We start from the raw sequence: 23,502 nt of genomic DNA, 5'->3' as shown, positions 1-23,502 counted from the left end.
GCACCTGTGCTCGCTAGTGGGCACAGCTCACCTTAGTGGCTTCTGGTCAGTTGCGGGCAGTCAAGCCAGGATTCAGAGGCCTGGGGACTTTAGATTACCAGGCTGGAGATCTACCGAAGGCCTTTAGCAGTCAGCTGTAGATGCCGGGGCTAGACCAGGCACTCAGCCAGCTGAGCCCAGGGATTCTCCTATGGAGAGGCAGAATGAGGCCGCAGTATACATGGGGGGGCACTGGCAAACCCTGCAAATGCCCTAAACACCAGGATTCGGAATGGACACCTTACCCCCATTGCCTAACCTGACAAGCCTACTGCTCTAGCCTTCAGATTTACAGGTCTATTCTAAATCCCACTAGCTTGGCCCCCAAGAGGGGCCTCCCCAGCCTCACGGGGGGGGGGGGGGGGGAGGTCACATAGGGGCTCCAATAGATGGAAACTGGTGACAGGATTCTGCTCTTTGGCTCTGGGTTAACAGTTAAGTTGAGGTGGCTTTGCCTGTCACTGCCACAGCCCTCTTCACCACAGTGCAATTTCAATTGCCTTTACCGGGACCCTTCACAACCACCATAGTCTTGCTCACAAGAAAATGTTCCATGGAGAGACCTGGCTGGGGCCAGAACCAAGGCCAACCAGATGTGGGCACATGTCCTGACAGCTGAATCTAGCTTCATACAGCTCCAATCACTCCAGTGGGGTTGGAACTGAGCTCAGACACAGGCAGACCAAGAGTAGGGTAGCACAAAGGTTTATTGGGGCATCCTAGTAAAGACGCTGGGGCTTGCCCATGGTGCTCTTGATATACAAAGCCCGGACATTTTGCCAGTTCTTCTTGAGCAAGGACACCAAGAAATTGACAGCCAAGTGGATGTTGTAGACCAGCTCGTTGTCGGTCATCTTCACGTGGCCGACAGCGACAGCCAGACACAGCACCTGCAGAGGCCAGGCTGGTCAACACCTAGGTGGCAGGCCCAGCTCTCTCCTGAGAGCAGGGTGCACTTCCCACCTCTAGTCAAGCCTGCTGTGCCCAAGGAACCCAAACCCACCTTCTTCATCTGGAACTTGATCGTGGACTTCACCTCGTCCACTTTGGCCACCATGTTTTCATTGTGTGTCAGCAGGGAAGGGAACTTGCCAGCCTTGTTCAGGCCTGGGCCCAGGATACGTGGTATCTGCTTGATCAGAGACTCAGAGGCCAGAAAGGCGTCATACTTCTTGGCTGTGTGAGAAGACAAGGGCTGCTCATATCCAGGCCAGAGAGGCAGAACCAACTTTTTTTTTTTTTTGGTTTTCGAGACAGGGTTTCTGTTACTTTGGAGCCTGTCCTGAAACTAGCTCACTGTGTAACCCTGTCTGTCCTGGAACTCACTCTGTAGACCAGGCTGGCCTCGAACTCAGAGATCTGCCTGCCTCCCAAGTGCTGAGATTAAAGGCGTGCGCCACCACGGCCCGGCTCAGAACCAACTTTTTAAACTGGCCACCAAGCTGCCTCCGCAGACCCTGCACTCCTGAAGGTGACTGACCCACAATCCAGGGCACACTGCACAGGCCCAGAACTAAGCCTAGCTAGGAGAAACCCAAAGCAGGACTGCCGCTGTGCAGCCCAGGCACCTCAGTGAGGGTGGCTGTCATATTCAATGGCTGGGAACAGGTGTTTGGTGGGGTGTTACACCAAGCCTGCAAGAGCGGGAGCTATTTCCTATTTGTAAAGGCAGGTGTTAACTACCGCCCAGATCAGTGGGAAGGAGGGAGCTAATGGGAGTCCAATGCGTCCACCCAGTAGCCTCACTTGTCCAAGTGCCAATGCCTGACAACAGTAAAAATCCAAAATGAGGCCACCTTCAACGGAAAGCTAAACTGTCACAGCCCAGGCTGCCCACTTCACCAGAAAACACAACAGCTGTCTGTGTCAACTTCCCACACCTGGGAGGAGCGCCTCACTGCGTGATCGCCTCCACCAGATCGGCCTGTGGATTTTCTGGATTGCTAACCGCTGTGAAGCACTCTGGGACCGGGCCACTCCTGGCTTGTGCCAAGGTAGACCCCTAAACCCCCTTCCGTATGGCGCCTGCGAAGGCAGCCAGGGCCGCCCGAAACACCAGCCAGCTGCACCCACCCAGCTTTTTGACCAACTTCTTGTTCTTATTGAGCTTCTTCAGCGCCTCGATGTCCATGTGGGGGATATCCACGGCCTTGGCCTCATCGCAGTGCTGCTGGTCCCCCAGGACGCACACCGAGAACTTGGGGCGAGGGGTGGACTTGAGCCTGCGTTGGGGAGGATGGAACGGGTCATGCTCAGTCCCCGCGCGCCCACGAGTAGGAGTCCCAGGAGCCTGGGACGGCAGCGAGCCCCGAGCCTTACCCGGAGGTCTGCGACACTAGCCTGGCTTCTCAGGCTAGCCGGCGGGCTCGGCCGAAGCCTCCCCACGCCTCCCCTCTTGTTTTAAGACCCAGGGTGGGGGTCCGTCCAGCCAGCCTGCCCGGAGCAGGGCGCCTGAACTACCCGCGCCCGTCAGCGCCCCCGTGCCCGCCTCGGGCTTGGCCAGAGCGGCAGGGCGAGGCCACACGGGGACACTGAGGGGCTGGGTGGGGTCAGAGCGGTGCCAACCTGACGGTGCCCGAGAAACGCTTGTCCTTCTGGGGGTCGTAGTTCTTCAGGCTGATCTGCAGCTCCACCGTCTCCAGAAACCTAGGCGAGAGGGGCGCCGTCAGCCCGCCGTGCCGGAGGGTGCCGGGGAGCCCGCCCCGCCGCCGTGCCCGCCCGTGCTTACTTGCGGCGCTTGCGCTGGTTCCCGTGGAGGACCTCCCGCACCGCCTCGTACAGGGTGTCGCGAGAGACTTTGCTGCTGTTAGGGAGAAACGAGGGCGCTCAGTGCCCGCCATGCTGGCTCCTCGGAGGGCTCGGACCCCGCGCCGACGGACGAGGCCCACAGCCTGCCGGGAAAAGGCTGGCGACGAGCACAGCCGCGGGGAGAGCCTCCGAGTCGAGCCGCACGATACCCGCGGGACTCCCGGGTGCGCGGATGGCTGCGGATAGCGCCCCGATAGCTACCTACCTCATGGCTGCAGAGACTGCGGGAACCGGAAGGAAGAGAAGACAGTGCTCTGCGCTTGCGCTCAAATAGCTCTCCTGTTCTCGCGAGAACGGCTCGTCCCGTTGCCCGTTCGGTGCCTAGTCTTGCGGCCGCTGGGGGCGCCATCACGCGGCTGCACCGCGACCTCGGCGCTAGGACCAGCCGGCGTCGGGACTGTGCGGGTTCTGGGCTACAGGCGCTGGAGCTGGGCTCCGAGATCGGATTTCCCTATCTAGTGCCTGACCTCTGTCTTCCCCAGTCACCAGCAGAACTCTGCTTTCCGTCTTCGCCAAATTTGGCGATGAGCCCCGGAGAACCACGAGGCAGCTGCCCCCACTAGCCCGTACTTGTGCAATGGTCCAGCCGCCACCACTCGTGGGCAGAGACAGCGATGAGGAATAGCTCGAGGAAAAAACGATTCTTGAGATCTGCAGCGCCGAGAAGTCTTGTGACTAGATTAGGATCAGGTGCGCACCGTTTAAGCGCGAGCCTCCACCTGGGAGAAGGCGCCCACCAGTCTGCCATGGCCATCTGTATAAACTGCCCGATTCTGCCTCCGGGCGATTTGGACTCTGGACCAGTGCCCCGTCTTTTCTCAATTAGTTGGCATTTCAAACAAAGCCGGCCTTCTTGCCTGACACACACACACAGACGTCTTTGCAGTTACTAGAGAGGAACAGGGTCAAGGGGCCCGTGCACGGAGACACACACACACGTCTTTGCAGTTACTAGAGAGGAACAGGGTCAAGGGGCCCGTGCACGGAGACACACACACACACGTCTTTGCAGTTACTAGAGAGGAACAGTGTGGTCAAGGGACCCGTGCAGGGAGTCTCACTCGGATCCCAACGGGGGAGACAAGCTCCTTCAGCCACCGTCTCTGGCCAGCACCCACCATTGCCAGGGGCAGGTCTGGAAATAGTTCACCTATCCCGAGCACATTCGCAGCACACATCGGGTACAGTAAAGAAAGTTCACACAGGGTCAGGGAGTGTTAAGTTGCGGGGAGCTTCAGGGGCTACCCAACTTGTAAAGGCCACCAGCGGGGTGAGGGGCTGTTGTCTCTTAAGCTTTGCTTGCCTTGCCCTGTCAGCTTGTTCTCAAAACCAGGCTTTGCTTTGTCCCTAAGTTGACTTCCCACCTCCCGGAACAGGGGACTCGGCTTCACAGGATGCTGCTGTCTGGGATGTAGCACCCGGAAAGTTCTGTTCCCCACCAGCCGCAGGGATCAGCTAGGAGGGTGCTGCCATGAACTTTCCTAATTCAGTAATGTCTGCGTGCAAAATTGTTGTTTTCCCCCAGACAGGGTTTCTATGTGTAGCCCTAGCTGTTCTGGAACTCTCTACTTGGAGCAGACCCGGCTCAAACTCAGAGATCCCCCTTGCCTCTCCTCCCATCTTGCCATAAGAGCGGGGATGACGGGGGTTCTGGGGATTCAAATTAAAATCCTAATGCCCTCAGCAAGCTCTTTACCCAGCAGCCATCGCCCAGCCACACCCACAAACACATCTGAGAAAGGTCTCTCTTGTAGCTTAGGCTGGCCTTACACTGTGTGGCTGAAGATGCCCTTCAGCTCCTGAGCGCTGGGATTACGGGGGTGAGCCACCATGCTTGGATGAGCTTTATTAAAAACTATTGCAAAATTATTCAGTTCAGAAACAAACAGAAAAGGAGGGTCACAACATACACCTGAGCACAAAAGACTCACCCTGAGCACACTGGAGCCCGCTCTCCCAGGACACTGCCCATCTACCGCTGGTCCTCCACTGTCCCTGTACTGTGATCAGGAGTGGTAGCCAGCACAGAGCCTAGGGCCTCCTCTCTAAAGTCAAGATGGCCTCCGCCCAGCCAGGAGTGTTGGGCACCAGGGCAGCTGACTCCTGAGCTGGCTGTGCTGTGTGTGTTCCGAGGCAAGGGATCAGGAAACCGAGTCCTTGTGGGTGGTCAGCGGGCTAGATGTCTCAGCGCTGCCTGCAGGGACTTCTTCAGGAAGGTGGCGTTGGGCTCTAGGGCCACAGCCAGGTCCAGGCTCTGCTGCTCTGTGAACTGGAGAGAGGGAATTAGGACTGCTGTGGTCGTCTCCTCACCACCCCACAGGCCTTGCTAAGGATGCAGGCTTCTGAGCAACAGAACCTTCCTCCTCCTTGAGGTGAGGCAAGCTCCAGGAGGACCTTGGCGGTCATCAGATAGAACTGGGTAAGGAGAGCGCCTCAACTGAGGGACTGGCTCCATATCAGCCTGTGGGGCATTTCCGTAGATTGCCAGGTAACTTAGGAGGGTCAGCCCACTGTGGGTAGTACTACCCCTGGCCAGATGGCCCAGCATAGTGGTCCAGGCCTTTACTCCCACTACTCAGGAGGCAGAGGCAGGAGGGTCTTTGTGGACTTGAGGCCAGCCTGGTCAACACAGAGGGTTCAGCCTAGCCAGACCTACAGAGCCCATCAAGCAGGAAGGCCTATACTCCATCCCCAGCACTACATAAACCAGGCCACAGTGGTGCACCCTACAATCCTAACACTTAGCAACTGGAGGCAGGAGGCTCAGATGTTCAAGGTCATTTTGGCCACGTAGCAAATTATAGGCTACGTGAGATGTTGTTTAAAAACAAAACAAAAAGCTCTCTGGCCCCATGACCTGCAGGGCCTTCTGGAACATGCTTAGTCCCTCTACCCCTTATCTGTAAAATGAGGCTGCTTTACAGACACTGTAGCACAAGACAAACAGTCCCAGCAAAACAGGAGGCTGGCCAGGCAGTGATGGTGCACACCTTTAATCCCAGCACTCTGTGAGTTCGAGGCCAGCCTGGTCTACTGAGCTAGTTCAAGGACAGGCTCCAAAGCTACAGAGAAACCCTGTCTCAAAAAAACCAAACCAAGGGCTGGAGATATGGCTCAGCGGTTAAGAGCATTGCCTGCTCTTCCAAAGGTCCTGAGTTCAATTCCCAGCAACCACATGGTGGCTCACAACCATCTGTAATGAGTGCCCTCTTCTGGCCTGCAGGCATACACGTAGAAAGAATATTGTATACATAATAAATAAATATTAAAACAAACAAACAAACAAACCAAACCAAAGCACAAACAAAAAAATCAGGAGGCCAAGGCGACAGGACTACAAGCCCAGGGGGCCAAACCTAAGTCAGGCAGCAGACCCCCATCTCAAAGCAAAACCAACAAAAAAGGAGGTAACAGTGTCTGATGGCTGATGCACAGCACAGGCTAGCAAATTCACAGCCTCAGCCACCATTGGCTCTGACAGTCCTAGATCTTCTGCCTCCCCTGAGTGCTGGGATTAAAATAGGCAAGCACCATCACTGCCCAGCTGGCTCTCAGTGTTCTGGCTACATAAGCTGATCCTGGTTCACACTGTCGCCTTTGCCAGGAACATCCTCCTACTAACTCAGCCCTCGGCCACCACGGCTTTTTATGTGTTTTGGGATGGGAGAGAACCTCTCACACAGCTTGGCCTGGCCTCAAACTTCAGATTCCCCTACCTCCACTTCCTACAGGCTGTGTGCTCCTCTATCTACACAGTATTAGGAATTGACCCCAGGGTTCTGTGGCTGGTGGGCAGGGACTCTGCCAAATGAGCGTCATCCCAGACCTCCCCAGCTTTTTAAAAAAGTTTTTTTGGGGGTACACAGGTTCGCTACATAGCCCTGGCTGTCCTGGAACTCACTATGTAGACCAGGTTATCCTGGAACTCAAAGAGATCATCTTCCTCTGCCTCCTGAATGCTGGGACTAAAGGCGTGTGCTACCGTAGCCCAGACTGGCCTTGAATTTACAGCAATCCCCCTGCTTCAGCCTGCCCCACACAGTAACCACCCCCAGTCTCAATCCCCAGTGAGGCTTAGTCGCCTTCCTCTTGGGTCACCAAATGCCTGTGCATGGCTCCTCACAAGCAGGACCACAGAGGGACAGGGTCCACTCAAGCATCATGCCATCTTAACTCGCCAATGCCCCACAGAGCACTACCACCAGAGATGCTGGCCCGATGAACAAGCCCCTGTGGACACTCACGCTGGCCTGGTACTTGGTCATCACTGTCAGCATCAGCTTGGCGTAGGACATGGAGGTGGTAGCTGCTGCCGCCTCTCTGCAGAGCCTTTGCACTAAGACACTGAACATCTCAGAGGTCATCTCCACCTGCACGCATTGGGACAGCGTCATAAGGCCAGGCCTGGGTTAAATCCCAAGATCTCCATCTCCTAGCAGGTAGCTGGACAGAGTGCTCTAGAATGGATCTAGAAAGCCCCTCTACAGACCCACATGATGAAGGTTCGGGCAAAGGTGCTGGGATGGCAGAGCTTTTGGGTCACTAGGGTTTCTCTAAAAGGGACTGTGGTAGCTTGGCCCCTACTCTCTCTCTGCTTCTCGACTGTCATGGCCCGAGCAGCCTACCTACCACACACTTCTTCCACCATGCTGTGTCCCATACAGGCCCGGGAGCAACAGAGCCAACACAGATGGAACCTCTCAACTCAAGTCAACCTTGCTTCCTGCTCTTTACTGTTGGGGAATGCTATTTTCAGGTGTGTTGCTTTTGCTTACACTGCATTTGTAACTCTGCGAAGCTGTGTTACTGTGCCTGTCTAACACACCTGATGGTCTAATAAAGAGATGAACGGCCAATAGCGAGGCAGGAGCGAGGATAGGCAGGGCTGGCAGGCAGAGAGGATAAACAGAAGGAGAAATAAGAAAGAAGAACAACAACAGAACAAGGAGAGGAGGACGTCAGGGTCCAGCTACCCAGCTACACAACAAGCCACAGAGGAAGAGGTAAAGAGAGGTATCCAGAAACAGAGAAAGATAAAAGCCCAGAGGCAAAAGGTAGTAGGAATAACATATGAAAAGCTGACAAGAAACAAGCCAAGCTAAGGCCGGGCATTCCTAACTAAGAATAAGCCTCTGTGTGATTTATTTGGGAGCTGGGTGGTGGGCCCCTCAATAGAGCCAAGAGTAAACTTCCCACAATGGCTTACCTCAGGTATTCTACCACAGTAAGGGAAGCTGACATACCAATGAGCCCCGTCCCCACAACTGGACACCAAGGCTCAAAGTAACTGAAGACTGGGGAAAGAAAGAAAATGGCAGACACATGGTCTCACACTATAGTACCGCGGGGGAGCCTGTGACACCATGCCTCGGTGGTTGAAACCTTAATGACAGGGCATGGCGAGGTCCTGAGGGACACTGCCAACTCTTCATAACAACAGATGACCACGACCATCAGGAGGCACTCAGCACTTTACACCCATTGTTCCTGGGGCTCCTGTTGTGTGAAGACGTACTGCTGTGACTGGGGGCATAAAAAGCTGAATGGGGCTAGAGATGGGGCTCAGAGGTTAAGAGCACTGGCTGCTCTTCCAGAGGACCTGAGTTCAACTCCCAGTGATCACCTGGTGGCCCACAACAACCCATAATGAGATCTGGCGCCCTCTTCTGGTCTACAGGCATGCATACCGGCAGAACACTGTATGCGTAATAAGTAAATAAAATCTTAAAAAACAAAACAAAACAAAAACCTGCTTAGGAGCCAGCCTAAGCTGAGGCCAAGCTTTCATAACTAGTAAGTCTGTGTCATTATTTGTGGGCTGGTGGTCCCAATGAGAAAGTACTGCTACAGTCTCCACTCTCAGCTAAGAAGACCTGGGCATGGGCATGATGGGCCAAGGTTAATCAGGGTGATGGTAAACCTCACCTGTCAACTTCATGGGTTTAGAATCGCCATGGAAACACACTTGTGGGTGTGTCTGTGAGAGTTCCTCCCAGCAAGGTTCCATTAAAGGAAGATCCTCCTTGAATGTAGGTGCCACCACGATCCCATGGGCTGCGGTCCCCTAGCAGAATGTACCCAGGACTCATCTCTTTACTTTCTGAATGTGGACACAGTCCCAGACCCTGTATTCTGTGAGTCAAAACCAGCCCTGCCTTTTTTAAGTTGATTCTGTGAGGAATTTTATATCAGCAAGAAACATAATTAATTACCTAAGATGTAAAAATGAGAGAAGCCAGGAATGGCATTGTACACCAAAAATCCAAGGACTCTGGGCTGGATGCCCAGGAGCCCAGGTCATCTTTTGATACAATGAGTTCAATGCTAGCCTGGACTACATGAGACCCTGTCACAAAATAATAACAGTGTGGTAGTTTGAATGTAACTGGCCCTGTGAGCTCACAGGGAGTGGCACTATTGGCAGTGTGGCCGTGAGGGAGGAAGACAGACTACACAGGTGGGTTCTGGGGTCTCAGACATACTCAAACCACACTGAGAACCCCAGTTCACTTCCTGTTGCCTGTGCAAGATGTACAACGCCCAGCTCCTCCTCCAGCACCATGTCTGCCTGCATGCCACCACGTCCCACCATGATGCTAATGGACTAAACCTCTGAACTGTAAGCCACTCAGTTATTAGAGCTGCCACGGTCATGGTGTCTCTGCGCAAAAGAAACCTTAACTAAGACAAATAGCGATGACAATAATGCTGTAAGGACGGGAGGCTGCAGGTGGGAATGCAGACAAAATATACTACTAACAGAGAGCAGGGTGGGGATGGCTTAGGTGACGGAGCCCTGGCTGCCATGCATCAAGTCCTGGGTTCAATTGCTGGCATCATATAAAATAGGCCATGGCTGGCCAGGTGGCTATGGCGCACGCCTTTAATCCAGTACTTGGGAGGCAGAGGCAGGCAGATCTCTTGAGATCAAGGCAGCCTGGTTTACAAGAGCTAGTTCCAGGACAGGCTCCAAAACTACAGAGAAACCCTGTCTTGAAAGACCAAAATAATAATAATAAAATAAGGCACAGTGATGCATACCTGTAATCTCAGGTGGAGGCAGGAGGATTTGTAATTCAAGGTCACCCTGTACTAATAGTGAGTTCAAGACCAACTGGGCGACAAGAGACCCTATCTCAAAAAAGCAATGTACAGCCAGTCAGTTATAGTGGCTCAGGCATGTAATCCCAGTACTTGGGATTAAATTCATGATAGCCTGGGCTACACAGACCAAGGGCTAGGACTATGGCTCTGAAACAGAGCACCTGCCTAGCATGCACGGAGTCCTGGGCTCAAACCCTGGCTGGACACAGGAAAAGCAGGAACGGGGGCCAGGGCTGGTGAGCTTCAGCACGAGAAGCAGGGAAGGTGAGTTAAAGGCCTGCCGTCTAAGCTGCAAATGCAAGCCCTGCTGCGTGTCTCTGCTTCTCTGAACCAGTGACAGCTAAGCACTGGGGGAGGGGGCGGATGTGGGGGGTTAGGGGGTGGGAAAGCATTCCTCTCTGTTGATCTCCCAAGTTATGACTCCAACCCAGTGGGTGGGGCACACCCACAATCCCAGCAGGAGGGACAAAGATCAGGAGTTCAAGAGAGAGGAGGAGGCATCGGCCCAGCAGGTGCTACTAAGAGACAGAGCTAGGCAGACCAGACGTCAGCTGCCCATCCCCACCTTCAGTGGCTGGGGCTTTGACCCTGCTGGAAGGCAGCAGCCTCCTTGCCTGAGACTGAAGGCCAGCGGCCTGGGTCCTATGCAGCCTTCTCTAGGCAGCCCACTCACCTGCCGTTCCAGGAGTGCCTGCAACACCAGGAAAGTCTCCTCCCTCCAGGCCAGCTCCAGGACCTGCCTGCAGGGAGGACACACAGTGAGTAAAGGCTGTCTTCCCACCACTGGGCACGCAGAAGAGCAGGCAGCAGCTCCATGTGCAACAGCTGCAGACCCAGGCACAAGTACCTTCCTGGGTTTGATTGCCCACTGTCCTGAAGTTCTTCTACGCAGAAAGGGGACACTGTGTAGGCTCTGAAGCTAAGTGGTCAGTGAGCAGTGGCTGGCGTTATCTGAGGATACTCCCTTTTTCTTTTTTCTTTCTTGTTTCGTTATTTTGAGACAGGGTTTCTCTGTGTAACAGCCCTGTTTTTTGCTTTGTTTTGTTTTTAAGAAAGATTCACATCTTTCTGTTTTTTAAGAAAGCTGGACATAGCCGGGCGGTGGTGGCGCACACCTTTAATTCCAGCACTCGGGAGGCAGAGGCAAGTGGATCTCTGTGAGTTCGAGACCAGCCTGGTCTACAAGAGCTAGTTCCAGGACAGGCTCCAAAACCACAGAGAAACCCTGTCTCGAAAAACCAAAAAAAAAAAAAAAAAGAAAAAAAGAAAGCTGGACATGGTAGTGCACACCTTTAGTCCCTGCACTCCAGAGACAGAGGCAGGTGGATCTCTGAGTGTGAAGCCAGCCTGGTCTACAGAGTGAGTTCCAGGACAGCCAGGGCTACACAGAGAAACCCTGGCTCGGGAAAAAAATAAATAAATAAAAACTTGAGTGCATCCAAGTCAAAAAACAAGGTGGAGACTGAACTCATTCATGTCTGACTCTGAAGACAACACTCAAACACTATGATGTGTCTGGGCTGAGCTCCTTCTGAGAGGGACCCAGTAAAACTGGGGATGAAAAAAAAAAAAAAACCCACCAAACTGGGGAAGTCTAACCTGGCATTCAACATGGGCCCAGAGGAAAGGGCACAAGGTGGGTTTAGGCCCCAGGGGCAGCAGCATGTGCTATGCCACCGTGAGTGCGTGCGTACATGTACATGTGCGTGTGTGGTGCTGGGGTGAAACCCAGCACGGGGTTAGCATAAAGCCTGCACTCACCCCAGAATCTGGACCTGCATGTCTGGCTCCAAGGACTCATCCTTTACAAGACAGCACAGTAGCTCGGTCTGCACAGGACCTGGGTCAAAGACAGGAGAGGACAGAGGGCTGGGGGAGGGCAGGGGGAGGGCAGGGGAAGGCTGGCAGGGACAGGATGACCACTGTCTGGGAACAAACTAGCATTTTCACTCGCTGAACCCCAACTGGGCAGGGCCCCAAGGGGTGAAGTGTGCAGGGCAGAGGGGGAAGCCTGGATTGGTTCTGCAGGTAGTTACCCATGCTCGGGTCCTGGAGTAGGGGAACTAGGAGGGTCTTGCAGACAACGTAGGTGTACTTCACACAGAAGGAGACAAGGGCAGCTCTGAGCAGCCTAGAGGCGGAGGATGGCAGGGAGAGGATCTAGTCACCAGGGAGAGGACAAAGTCACTTCTTCCAGTCAGGAAGTGTTTTACCTCACACATGTCAGTTGGCAACCCATGTAACTGAGGAAAAGCCACCCCTGGCTCCCGAACCCAAAAGCCCCATCTGGGGTGCAGGTGGGAAGACGTTACATGCTGTAAGGTGCCAGGGGCCCGCACCTTAGTCCCTCTCCCAAACCTCCTTCCTGGGGACTCAGGATCCCCATTATTCCTGGCCTTCTGGGGTTTCCTGCACCCACCCGGTCAAGAAAGAGACTCCTAGCCAAAATGGAGGCATTGCTGATGCTGAGGGCCGGTGTGAGACTCAGCAGGTAGCTGCAGAACTGCAGGAGGCCTCCATCAGGGAGCTGGTTCAGCTGCAGCTGGCTGCATAGCAACTCCATCTGAGGGAAACCAGGAAAGCCGGAGGCTGCAGGCCCAGTGGGCAACAGAAAGGGCAGAGCAAGGGCACGAGGGAGGAGCGAGCAGCATGGAGCAGGGCGAGCGAGGGAGAACCAAGGGCTAAGAAATGACTCAGGGCAACCCTTGTGAAGAGGCAGAAAATGCAGCCCTGAGCCCCATGAGAGGCAGGGAAACAGGCAGGGGCATGGGGGACCTCAGGGCCAGGCCTGTCTCACCTGGCTGGGACCACATTCATGGAGAAACTGCAGGTCCCCTGGAGGCTCGTCTTCCAACCCCTCCAGCCCCTGGGGAGACAAAGCCTGAGTAAGAGCTGGCAGAGTGCTGGCGACAGGTCACAGAGGCCACTCTTAGAAGACACCACCAGAGAAGGACTTCCAGGGGATGATAGCATATCCAGACTTGGCCCTGGAGTGAGTATCCTCAGATCTCCCTCCTACCCAGCCCCACCCAGGCTCCATGATCTGGGGCTTCCCTGGGCGTGGGTCAGAAGGGCTGCGGTAAACAGAGTGGGCTGGTCACCTCCTGGAAGGCCTTCAGCAGCTGCTGCAGCCTGGGCATCTGGTCCTGTGGAGGAGAGAGCAGTCACCATTTCTATAGTGCGGCAGGACCTCCTAGCTCCCTCTGGAGAAAACACCTGGGCAAGAACTGAAAGAATGGCTCAATGGTTAGACACTTCCCTTTCTTCCAGAGGAACTGGGTTCAGCTCCCAGCACCCGCTCGGGGCTGCTCACAATCACCTGTAACTCAAGCTCTGGGAGATCCTCCGCCCTCTTCTGGCCTCCATGAGAACCACATGTGCCCACACAATGGGGGGGGGGCAATGGGAACTGAGGGGCAAAAGTGATTCAGGAAGAACAGGGAGGTGCTATCTCCATCTTACAAGATGTCTAGAGCAGCTTGTGTGAAACCCAGCCCACTGCTTTTTCTTTTCTGCATCCAACTTCAATGGGGTAGGTAGACCCAGTATGGGTGGGCGGGCGGGCAGGTGGGCGGGCAGGCTGGATGATGGCATGACTCACGCCAGTGGGTAGAGAGAGCACCAAACCCTTCAATCCCACACTCTAGTTTAGGACAGGTGTTTCCAGTTCCTAGTAACTCCCTCCCCACCTCCATCAGTTTGGGGAGGGGAGGCTGCCCCCCCTTCCTTCCTCTACAACCCACCCCCTCATCCCTTCTCCATGTAAAGAGGTCCCTGTTGGGATTTGTGTCTCAACCAGCTTTCACCACTATGCAGAAGAACCATCCTGAAACCAGCCTCCAGCCACAGTACCTGGACAGCTCGGGGCAACTCCACCCTGTCAGCTGGACCCTTGGCCTCCTCCACACCTGGGCCAGTCTCAGGAGTCTCTGCTTCAGTAGCAGTCTGCTTTGGGTCAGGTGACACACCTCCTGTATCTGATGGGGATTCTCGGGACTCCAGCTTGGATCTCTCTTCCTGGTCCTTCTCCTCCTCCTCCAAACCCCGGAACCTTTTAGGGGCTCTCTCTGACTCAGGGCTGGCAGGATCTTCCTCTGGTTCCTTCCTCCGTTTCCCACGGAGCTGCAAGTGCTGGTCCTCTGGAGTTGGAGCCAATTTCAGGCCCCTACCGCCCTGGCCCAGGCGTCCACACAGGTCTCGGAGCTGTGACTGACAGTTTGGGGACAATGGGGAGGTTCCCTCCACAGAGACTCCAATCCCCACATCCCTTCTTAGCAGCACGGTGAGGGCGTGGAGCCAGGCATCAGGGGTAGATGCTGTGTCCTGCTGGGCAAGATGCAGCACAGAATGGAGGCCGCTCTCAGGTAGCAAGGGTCGAACAGCCATCAGCAGGGCCATCAGGTTCTTCCGGCATATCCCGGGCAACTGTAGCAGCAGTGGAGTCCTACAGACACAGTTTTTTTGTTTTGTTTTGTTTTCTGGGTTGGGGGTCTCGTTATGTAACCCAGACTGTCCCGACCTCTCAATCCTCCTGCCTTAGCTCCTTAGGTGCTCTGATGGCAGGCGTGTGTGTCATACAGGGTGGGGTAGACTGGGTAGGGTGTCCATCACTGTAGCAGGGAATCGGGGGTGATGCCTGCAAGATTTGCTAAGAAGAGGCGGCTAAGTATGGCCTTAAATCCCAGCACTTGTGACGCCAAGGCAGACAGACCTGTGAGTTTGAGGCCAGTCAGGGCTATATAGCGAAGCCCTGTCTTAAAACCAACACAAAACAACCAGAGGTACTGAGGATGGAAAGGGGACAACAGAGACAGGGACATGGGACATGCACGAGGCAGATAAAAGCTGTGCCAGAACCTGACCAGAAAGGTTTCACAGAGCAAGTGGGACACTGAGATGAAGGAATGGGGTGACAACCCTTCACCCCCAACCGTTACAGCTCCTACGGGGCCAGGTCCTGCAAGCAGCTGGCATTCTCATCCAACCCTGTCCTCCAGGGCTCCCCAGGGCCCCATGCATTCAGCTCTCTAGAATTCTGTGAGCACATCTCCACTCGTCCCTCTGTGTCAGGGCTAGTCCCCATCACACACGGGTACCCGGCTTGTGAGACTAGAGAAGATAAGCTTTTTAATTTGTGAAAACAGATACTATGTCAGAAAGAAAAACTAGTGTCACAGTGAGGGAAAAAAGATGAAGGTGTGGTCTAAGGGAACCTCCTCCAGCACACCATAACCTCCACGCGTGTCCCTTACAGCAAGTACATACACAACTAAATAAAAAAATATTGAAAGCGCCAGGCTGGGCTGGAGAGATGGCTCAGCGGTTAAGAGCACTGGCTGCTGTTCCAGAGGACCTGAGTTCAATTCCCAGCAACCACATGGGTGGCTCACAACCATCTGTAATGAGATCTGGTGCCCTCTTCTGGCCTGCAAGTATACATGCAAGCAGAACACTGTATACATAATAAATAAACTTAAAAAAAAAAAGACAGCGGCAGGCTGACACTCAAGCGCCTAGAAGGGATCCCTTGCCATTCAGAAGGGAGAATTTATCCAGAACACTTATGTGGGGGGATACCTTCCACCCTCAGGGAAGCAAGCCTGCTGTAAGGTGAACATTGTTTTAATACACTGACAACCAGCAGGCCTCTCTCCATGACCTAGCGCATGGGTCTTAACCCCACACTGTATGACCTAAAGTCCTGGGGGGGCCTTGACCTTAATGAAATTCTCCTGCCTCTGCCTATCGAGTGCTGCGATTACCAGCATGCAACATCACAACCCAGCTTTTATTTTTCTTCTGAGACAAGGTCTGAGATCCTCCTGTCTCTGCCTCAACGCTGGGGCTATTATTATTATTATTATTATTATTATTATTATTATTATTATTATTATTATTGTCTTTTGGCCGGGGGGTGGCGGCTGCCAGGCCTTTGCATGTGCTATAGCCTCTGTCTGGGGTTAGGACCCCTCAGTGAGTTCAGGCTTTAGCTCTTTGGTTTTTTTTTGGTCTTTCAAGACAGGGTTTCTCTGTGGTTTTGGAGCCTGTCCTGGAACTAGCTCTTGTAGACCAGGCTGGTCTCGAACTCAGAGATCCGCCTGCCTCTGCCTCTCGAGTGCTGGGTTTAAAGGTGTGTGCCACCACCGCCCGACGCTGACTTTTTTTAAAGAGATGAAGTACGCAAGCAAAATCTATGCCTACACTTAGAATTATGCCTGACAATATTGGGGAGCGCTCGGGAGATGGCCGCAGGAGTCAGAGGCTAGCCTGGGCTAGGAGGAATCCTGACGCGACTAGACAATAGATGGGAGGCGACGGGGGCCACGGCGGGGACTCACAGCTCCAGGCGGCCGTCGGGGCCCCGCACCTCGGGCTCCGCGCGGCCCAGCGCCTCGAGGAAGCCGCCCCAGGGGAAGTGCTCGGCACGGCGGCCCAGGGTGCGCAGAACCCCCAGCCCGCGCCGGGCGCCCTCGGGACCCGCCTGCAGCGCCTGCAGCAGGAGGCGGGCGGGAGCCTGCAGGGCCGCCCAGGGCGCCGCCCCGGCCGGGGTCAGGGTGTCCGACACCGACCACTCCAGCGCAGAGCCGACGCGGGGCCGCAGCCCGAACACACGAGTCCTGAGGGCGCCGCAGCCAGGAAAGGCGCCGCACGGAAGAAGCGGAGAACCCAAGCACGGCCTGAGAGGATGGGGCGCCGCGCTAGGGGAGGGGCCGGAAGGGGCGTGACCGAGAAAGGGGCGTGAGCAGCAACTAACCGGACTCCGGGGAAGGGGCGTGACCAACAAACTACACTCTCGGTGAGTGGGCGTGGTCGAGGAGGGGCGTGGCGTTGGCACAGGAAAGGGATACAGAGGGGCGGTCCGGTTCCAGCGATTTGTGCCAATCCGGCCGGCGCTTGGTGAAAGGGCTGGATCTAGACTGCTGCCTAATCTTATTCCTTCTCCACGTGTTTTTTAATGTTTTCATTTTATTTATTTATTTACTTATCTTTTTTGGTTTTTCAAGACAGGGTTTCTCTGTATCTTTGGAGCCTGTCCTGGAACGCGCTCCGTAGACCAGGCTGGCCTCGAACTCACAGAGATTCACTTTGCTCTGCCTCCTGATTGCTGGGATTAAAGGCTTGCGCCACCACCGCCCACGTACTTATTTATTTATTTAGATTTTTAAAAAGATTTATTTACTTAACAATGTTTCTCCTGCCTGTACACCTCCAGGCCAGAAGAGGGCACCAGATCTCATTACAGATGCTTGTGATGTGGTTGAGGAATTGAACTCAGGACCTCTGAAAGAACAACCAGTGCCCTTAACCTCTGAGCCATCTCTCCAGCCCCCGTGTATTTATTTTTATTATTTTATGAGTATGGCTGTTTTGCCTGCATGTACGTCAATGCACCACGTGTGTGCCTGGTGCCTGCCAAGGCCAGAAGGGGTGGGATCCCTTGGAACTGGAGTTATGAATGGCTGTAGGCTTACATGTGGGCGCTGGGGGTGAGCCCAGGTCCTCTGCAAGAGCAGCCAATGCTCCTAACCACTGAATCATCTCCCCAGCTCCTTTTAAATTTTATTTTTAATCATGTGTACGGGTGTGTGTGTGTGTGTGTGTGTGTGTGTGGTTGGGGATATTGCTGCATGTATATTCAGGGACTTTGATTCCCTGGGTCCTCCGGAAGATAGCAATATGGGGTCTTAACTGATGAGCCTTCTTTCCAGCCACAAATTATCAAATACTGTGGCTGTGGTAATAACTTTCGGGAAGAAGAAAGGAAGATAAAGTGAGATATCTTATAATGAGCCAGATAAAGATGGGGTCGGTGAGCCTGTGGAGAGGTCTGCAGGCACAGAAGACGCAGTGCAATGGCCCCGGGAGGGCTGAAGAGGGGGTCAGAGAGGTCACTAGGCTTGGGATCCCACAGAGGACATTGGCCTTCTGTTCTGAATATCATGGGAAACCATGGTAGTGTTTTGAACTTATCTTAATTTTTTTTTTTTTTTTTGGACAGGGTTTCTCTGTGGTTTTGGAGCCTGTCCTGGAACTAGCTCTTGTAGACCAGGCTGGTCTTGAACTCACAGAGATCCGCCTGCCTCTGCCTCCCGAGTGCTGGGATTAAAGGCGTGCGCCACCACGGCCCGGCTTTTTTTTTTAATATTTATTTATTATGTATACAATATTCCATCTGTGTGTATGCCTGCAGGCCAGAAGAGGGCACCAGACCCCATTACAGATGGTTGTGAGCCACCATGTGGTTGCTGGGAATCAAACTCAGGACCTTTGGAAGAGCAGACAATGCTCTTAACCACTGAGCCATCTCTCCACCCCCGAACTTATCTTAATTTTGAGCCAAAACTATTTCTTTATTTCCAGGGAATGAGTTTGAGGAACCTTCTCTCTCTGGTAAGTAGACTGGTGCAGGTTTCTGGTGTTCCAAAGAGGCTGCTGGAGGGATTTGGAGCCTGAGAAGTACAGCCAGGACCAAAGATCTGCCACATTCCCCAAGCCTCAGCTAAAGCCTCACTCCCTAAGGTTCTCGCATTTGAACCATCTGGGCAGAACCGGGATTGAGTTCTAAGCCTGGTTCCAGGATCCTGGACGATCGTGGGTCAAGATGTTACATCCCCACCCTCTGAGGAGTGTACAGGAAGTCTTACGGAGCCCAGGCACAACTGATGGCCCCCGAGGACAAGGCAGGGCTAGAAATAAACGTCAGTCTTCAGATAGCACTGGGCCAGCTCAGGTATATTTTATTGGTTTTCTTCCAAAAATCTTTCTACAAAACAGGAAAACTAAAAAACAAAAATCCAACCTGTAGAACAGGTAGGACCCCCTTCCTCAAGGTGGGATTCTATCTCAACACCCATGACCCCCAGCTGGGAATCAGCAGCCCACAGGGGTGGAGGTGGAGGGTTTCTCACCAAAGCCTCAGCAGCTTCCTTCAGCACTAAGATTTCCCACCCAGCAGGCCCCTCCCCTCCTCCCTGCTCCCTCAAGCAGCTCCGGGCTACAGAAGGTCAAGGTAATGCTGAGGTCCTCCCACCCACACAGGACCAAGGCCCGGGCACAGTCTGGGAAGAACACATGCTTCTCTAGGTTGTTGGTGTCTAGGAATGAAGCCACCCCTAACTCCATAAAGTAGAGAGAAACATCCAGAAGGCTTTGGTTTTGGCCACAGCTGCCGTGGGATAGACTCACAGGTGAGGCTGGGGGGGGGGGGGGGGGACAGCACAACATTGTCACAGTAGGGGCTGAAATCATCAACATTGCTCAGGTAAAACATTATATTTATCACGGATATTTTTAAAAACGGGTTCTCATGTAGCCCAGGCTGCCTGCCAACTTGATGGGTCACCAAGGATGATCTGGAACTCCCGAACCTCCTGCCTCTCTCTCCCAAGTACTGGGATTCCAGGTGTGTACCCATTCTCTCAACAGTGAGCAAACCGAGGGCCCCGTGCCTGCTGGGTAAGCCTTCAACGGACTGACCCTCAGCCCCAGCCTTTATGGGTGGTGTGCTTTTCTATTGCTGTGATAAAACACCATGTCTAAGAACGAGTTGATTTGGGTGTATGGGTCCAGAGGGTTGGGAGCCATGATGGCAGAGTAAAGACTTGAGGCCTGGAGTAGGATCAGCTAGGCTTAAACTTTAAGCACAAGCAGGGGAAAACTAGGACTCTGCCTCAGAGCTGGTCCCAGTGACATACTTCCTCCAGGAAGGCAGACTAACACTTCCTAAACCTATCTAAATAGTGACACCAGCTGGGACCTGTGGCCAGAGCCTCAGGTAGGAACCGGCGCAGGTAGATTCAGTCAGACTTGAAAGCCAGTGGCCTTTTCCCCAAATGGAGAACTGGAGCCGGGTCCGGTTGAGAGGCAGTAAAAGGAGAGGTGGGCCATCACCTTCAAGCCATGTTCTTCCAGGAGGAAGGGGCACTCAAGACTGGCCCTCATGTTGCACCACACACAGTACAGAAGCACCGGCTGAATGTGGGAACTGCGAGGATCCTGGTGTAGGGTTGCCGGTCATGCCGCTGCCTTCCAGCAGGTGGCAGTGACGTGCCTTCAGGGATATCCTAGAATTCTGTCTAGGCAGCACTTTGGGGAACCTCTTTTCCTTTTTTTCAACTAGATTTTACTAGTGACATAGAAGGAGGGCAGGGCACAGACAACCCTCACATTGTGCCCCTACAACCAAGTGAGAACAGTGTACTGAGCTATGGGTGGCCTTAGCCGGGGCAGCTGCAGGCTAATAAATGTTGAACGATAATGCCAGAGGGGCCCTGGACACCTGTGGTCAGCCTCAGGGAGGCCAGCCAGGGCATTGGAGGCACGGAGGAGTTTCTTTGTCATATAAACCTTTTCTCCTTAAATCCAGGACAAGCTAGGTCCTTCTTCTCCACATACCACTTACAGACAGGACCCTCAGAGCATCCAGGCGGCAGCAGAAATCCCTCAAAACAACGTCCTTTCCTCTTCCAAAAGCTACCGCCAGGATGGCTCCAAGAGGTGGCCCCATGGGAACTCTCCAGCTTGCTTCCCTTTCCTGGCCCCGACGTGACACCAGCCATGTCAACACCTGTGCTGGAATCTTTCGGTGACTTTTTGGTTTGTTTGTTTTGAGACAGGCTCTCATTATGCCGCTCTGGCTGGAACTTGCTAGCTCAGGCTGGCCTCAAACTCTGCCTGCTTCTGCCTCTAGGTGCTTGAATTGAAGGCGTTTGCCCCCACGCCTCTTATCTCCTTTTTTTAACGTTGTGGTTCAATCTTTTGAGACAGGGTTTCATGTAGCTCAGGCTGGCCTCAAACTTGCTATACAGCAATAACATTGAACGTCCACTCTTCCTCCTCCTCCACCTGATTACAGCTATGTGCCCTCCGGCTGGGTGTATGTGGTCATGGGGACGGAGCCCAGAGCCTCGTGCAAGCTAGGCAGACACTGCACTCGCTGAGTCGTGTCCCCAGCCCTGAACCTTATACATGGTGTTTTGTTTGTTTCACTTTTGAAGATTTACTTTTTATTTTATGTGTGTTTTGCCTACATGTATATCTGCATACCACCTGTTTGCCTGGTGCCAGCAGAGGCCAGAGAGTGTGTTAAAATCCCTGATACCAGTTACAGATGGTTGTGAGCCACCATGTGGATTTTGGGAATTGAACACAGGGCTCTGGAAGGGTAGTCAGTGCTCTTAACCACTGAGCCATATAGCTTTCTTTCTTTTCTTCCTTTTTTTCTTCCTTTTTTTTTTTTTTTTGTTCTTTTAGAGACAGGGTTTCTCTGTGTAGCAGCCCTGGCTGTCCTGGAACTCACTCTGTAGACCAGATTGGCCTTGAACTCAGAGATTCACCTGCCTCTGCCTCCGAGTGCTGGGACTACCCAGGTTGAGCCGCAGAGGTTTGTTAAGTGTTCCTTCCCCTCAGTCATATGGTCTCCCAGGCCTCCTCTCCTTCCTGAATTCTCCTCCTCCTTGTCCCTCCTGGTGCCAGCTCAGACCTGACATGTCCTCCTTGCTCCCTAAAGTTACATAGGCTGCCTCAGTTTCCTCTTCCGTAGCTTTGGAAGAATAAGGATCCTCACCTCCCAGCGATAATAAGCAAAAGCCTTCCTCACACCACAGGCTCTCAGGACATCACTGCTGGTCTTGACAGGTCCTCCAGAGCCTTCCATTGGGCACACCAGTGCCTGGTGACATCCCTCTCCTACGGCACCCTTATTTTCTCCCCCCTTCAGTGTTCCCCTGGGAGCCCCCCTCCACCATCCCCACACGCTTTTCCTCAATCACTGACCAGGTGCCGTTGTGGTTCACAGGCAAGCCCAGGGCTGCAGATGAGGCTCATGGGGCCCGAAGGCCAGCTACCCTGCATGCCGCTCTCCTACCCTGCCAGCTGCTGGCCCTGGTGCCATGACGACCTGAGGGCATCCAGGAGGCAATGCAGGAGTGTGCACAGGTACCTCAGGCAGTGGGTGTGGGTGTGGTTCGACCAGATCCAGACACTAAATCCTGACTGTCTTCCTTCCACTGTGGGCACAGGGTGGTTCAGACATTCTTCCAGAACAGCCCCAATAGAGCCCCGGGTGGCATTAAAAGCTTCTGAGCTCCCCAGCCCTCCAGGTCTTAGCATCCCAGAGGGCCAGCGTGTCATCTGCCCCGTCACCTGACTTCAGTATCTACTGCTTCTGTCTGGGCTCTGCAGTGTGGCCACGAGCTCCTGGGTGAGGTCTGACTCAGCTTGAGGCTCCTGGGAGTGGCTACGGTTCCCGTCAGCAGCTGCAGGAAGTGGTCTGCTCGCTCACGCACGTGGCATCTACTGAGAGCCAGCCGTGTACAAGGCTTTGCGGTATCTAGGCAGTGGCCCAGGCCCTGCCCTGGGAGGACTCAGGAATCTCTCATAACCACCGTACATCCTCCAGTACCCTACCCATCACCTACAGGCACCTATCATGGCCCAAATTCATAGGGGTTCTGAGCATAAAATACACTTAACACAAAGACCAAAGCATTTTGTGTTGATTGAATTAATTGGTAATATTGTACATGTGATTTTGATATATTAGGCTACATAAAATACTTTTGTGGGTGGTTGAGATAGGGTTCTGTACAGCCAGCGAGGCCCAAACTCACAGCAGTCTTCCTGTCTTAGCCCTCCTGGGTCCTGGGGTCGCAGGCTTGAGCCACCATGCCCAACTGTAGGGAATTGTTTTTTAGTCACTGAAAGGGTATCAAGTGGGACTGGAGAGATGGCTCAGTGGTTAGGGGCACTTACTGCTTTACAGAGGACTCGGGTTCAGTCACGGCACCTCCACAACAGATTACAGTCATCTATGACTCCATTTCCAGGGGATCTAAGGCCTTTCTCTGGCCTCTGAAGGCAGCAAGCATGTAGATGAAGACAGACATTTATGCAGGCAAACACCCATACATATAAAATAAACAAACAAAAATCAGTAATGGTTTGAATGAGATCGGCTTATATATTGAATGCTTGGTCCCTAGCAGGTGGAACTGTTTGGGAGGGGTTAGGGGGTGTGGCCTTCTTGGAGGAGGTACACCACTGGGGGTGGGCTTTGAGGTTTCAAAAGCCCGCACCCAGTCAGCTCTCTTTCTGCCTCCTGTTTGTGGCTGAGATGTTGGTACTCAGCTGCTCCAGCGCCATGCTCCCTGTCATGACAGTCGGGGACTCTAACCCTCTGGGATTGTGAGCCCACAGCAAGGCCATGGTGCTTTGACCCCCCCAACACAACAAATCAGTGTTCCCCACAACAAGATTCTGAGTGGAGCTGGCACTGTAACGTGTGTCCCCAGCAGCTCACTAATTCTCTTACTGATCAGATTGGCAGGCAGAGATTTGTAACACGAATAATAAAAACCCAGAGACAGATATGGGACTCAAACTGAAGGTCAGAAAAGCTTAGTCAGTAGAACACGGGACTCTTAATCCCAGGGTTGTGGGTTCAAGCCCCACATTGGGTGCCATTGGTAGACAGCAGTTTCTGTCCTGCTTGGTCCTGAAGCTGTTCAGTCCCAAAGAAACACACAAAGGCTTATATTAATCATAAACTGT

General features: G+C 53.6%; 2 protein-coding genes across 3 annotated transcripts; both read right to left on the bottom strand.

Annotated features, from left to right (window-relative positions):
- Positions 1-728: 728 nt before the first annotated feature.
- On the bottom strand, positions 729-3,200 carry Rpl10a (ribosomal protein L10a). 2 transcript variants are annotated; one of them, XM_050137800.1, is made up of 6 exons: positions 3,053-3,200; positions 2,768-2,842; positions 2,605-2,685; positions 2,113-2,261; positions 1,043-1,215; positions 729-929 (listed from the first exon to the last, which is right to left on the bottom strand). In XM_050137800.1, the coding sequence occupies exons 1-6, from the start codon at positions 3,055-3,057 to the stop codon at positions 759-761; spliced, it is 654 nt and encodes a 217-aa protein (XP_049993757.1). In that variant the 5' UTR covers positions 3,058-3,200; the 3' UTR covers positions 729-758. The 2 variants fall into 2 exon arrangements, with proteins under 2 accessions (XP_049993757.1, XP_049993766.1); XM_050137809.1 differs by lacking the exons at positions 2,605-2,685; positions 2,768-2,842; positions 3,053-3,200 and adding an exon at positions 2,359-2,598.
- Positions 3,201-4,676: 1,476 nt separating this feature from the next.
- On the bottom strand, positions 4,677-19,074 carry Fance (FA complementation group E). The gene is made up of 11 exons (XM_050139764.1): positions 18,983-19,074; positions 16,290-16,844; positions 13,804-14,395; positions 13,053-13,097; positions 12,749-12,817; positions 12,371-12,514; positions 11,988-12,111; positions 11,713-11,791; positions 10,625-10,691; positions 7,092-7,217; positions 4,677-5,116 (listed from the first exon to the last, which is right to left on the bottom strand). Exons 1-11 carry the CDS (start codon positions 19,072-19,074, stop codon positions 5,015-5,017), a joined length of 1,995 nt encoding a protein of 664 aa, XP_049995721.1. The 3' UTR covers positions 4,677-5,014.
- Positions 19,075-23,502: the final 4,428 nt, after the last annotated feature.

This window comes from Alexandromys fortis, unplaced genomic scaffold (assembly GCF_014885135.2).
Source record: "Alexandromys fortis isolate MF-2015 unplaced genomic scaffold, M_Fortis_MF-2015_v1.1 scaffold_9, whole genome shotgun sequence".
In the NCBI taxonomy this organism is placed as follows: Eukaryota; Metazoa; Chordata; class Mammalia; order Rodentia; family Cricetidae; genus Alexandromys; species Alexandromys fortis.
Note: the sequence above shows the minus strand (reverse complement) of the source record. Positions and strands in the feature narration are given on the sequence as shown.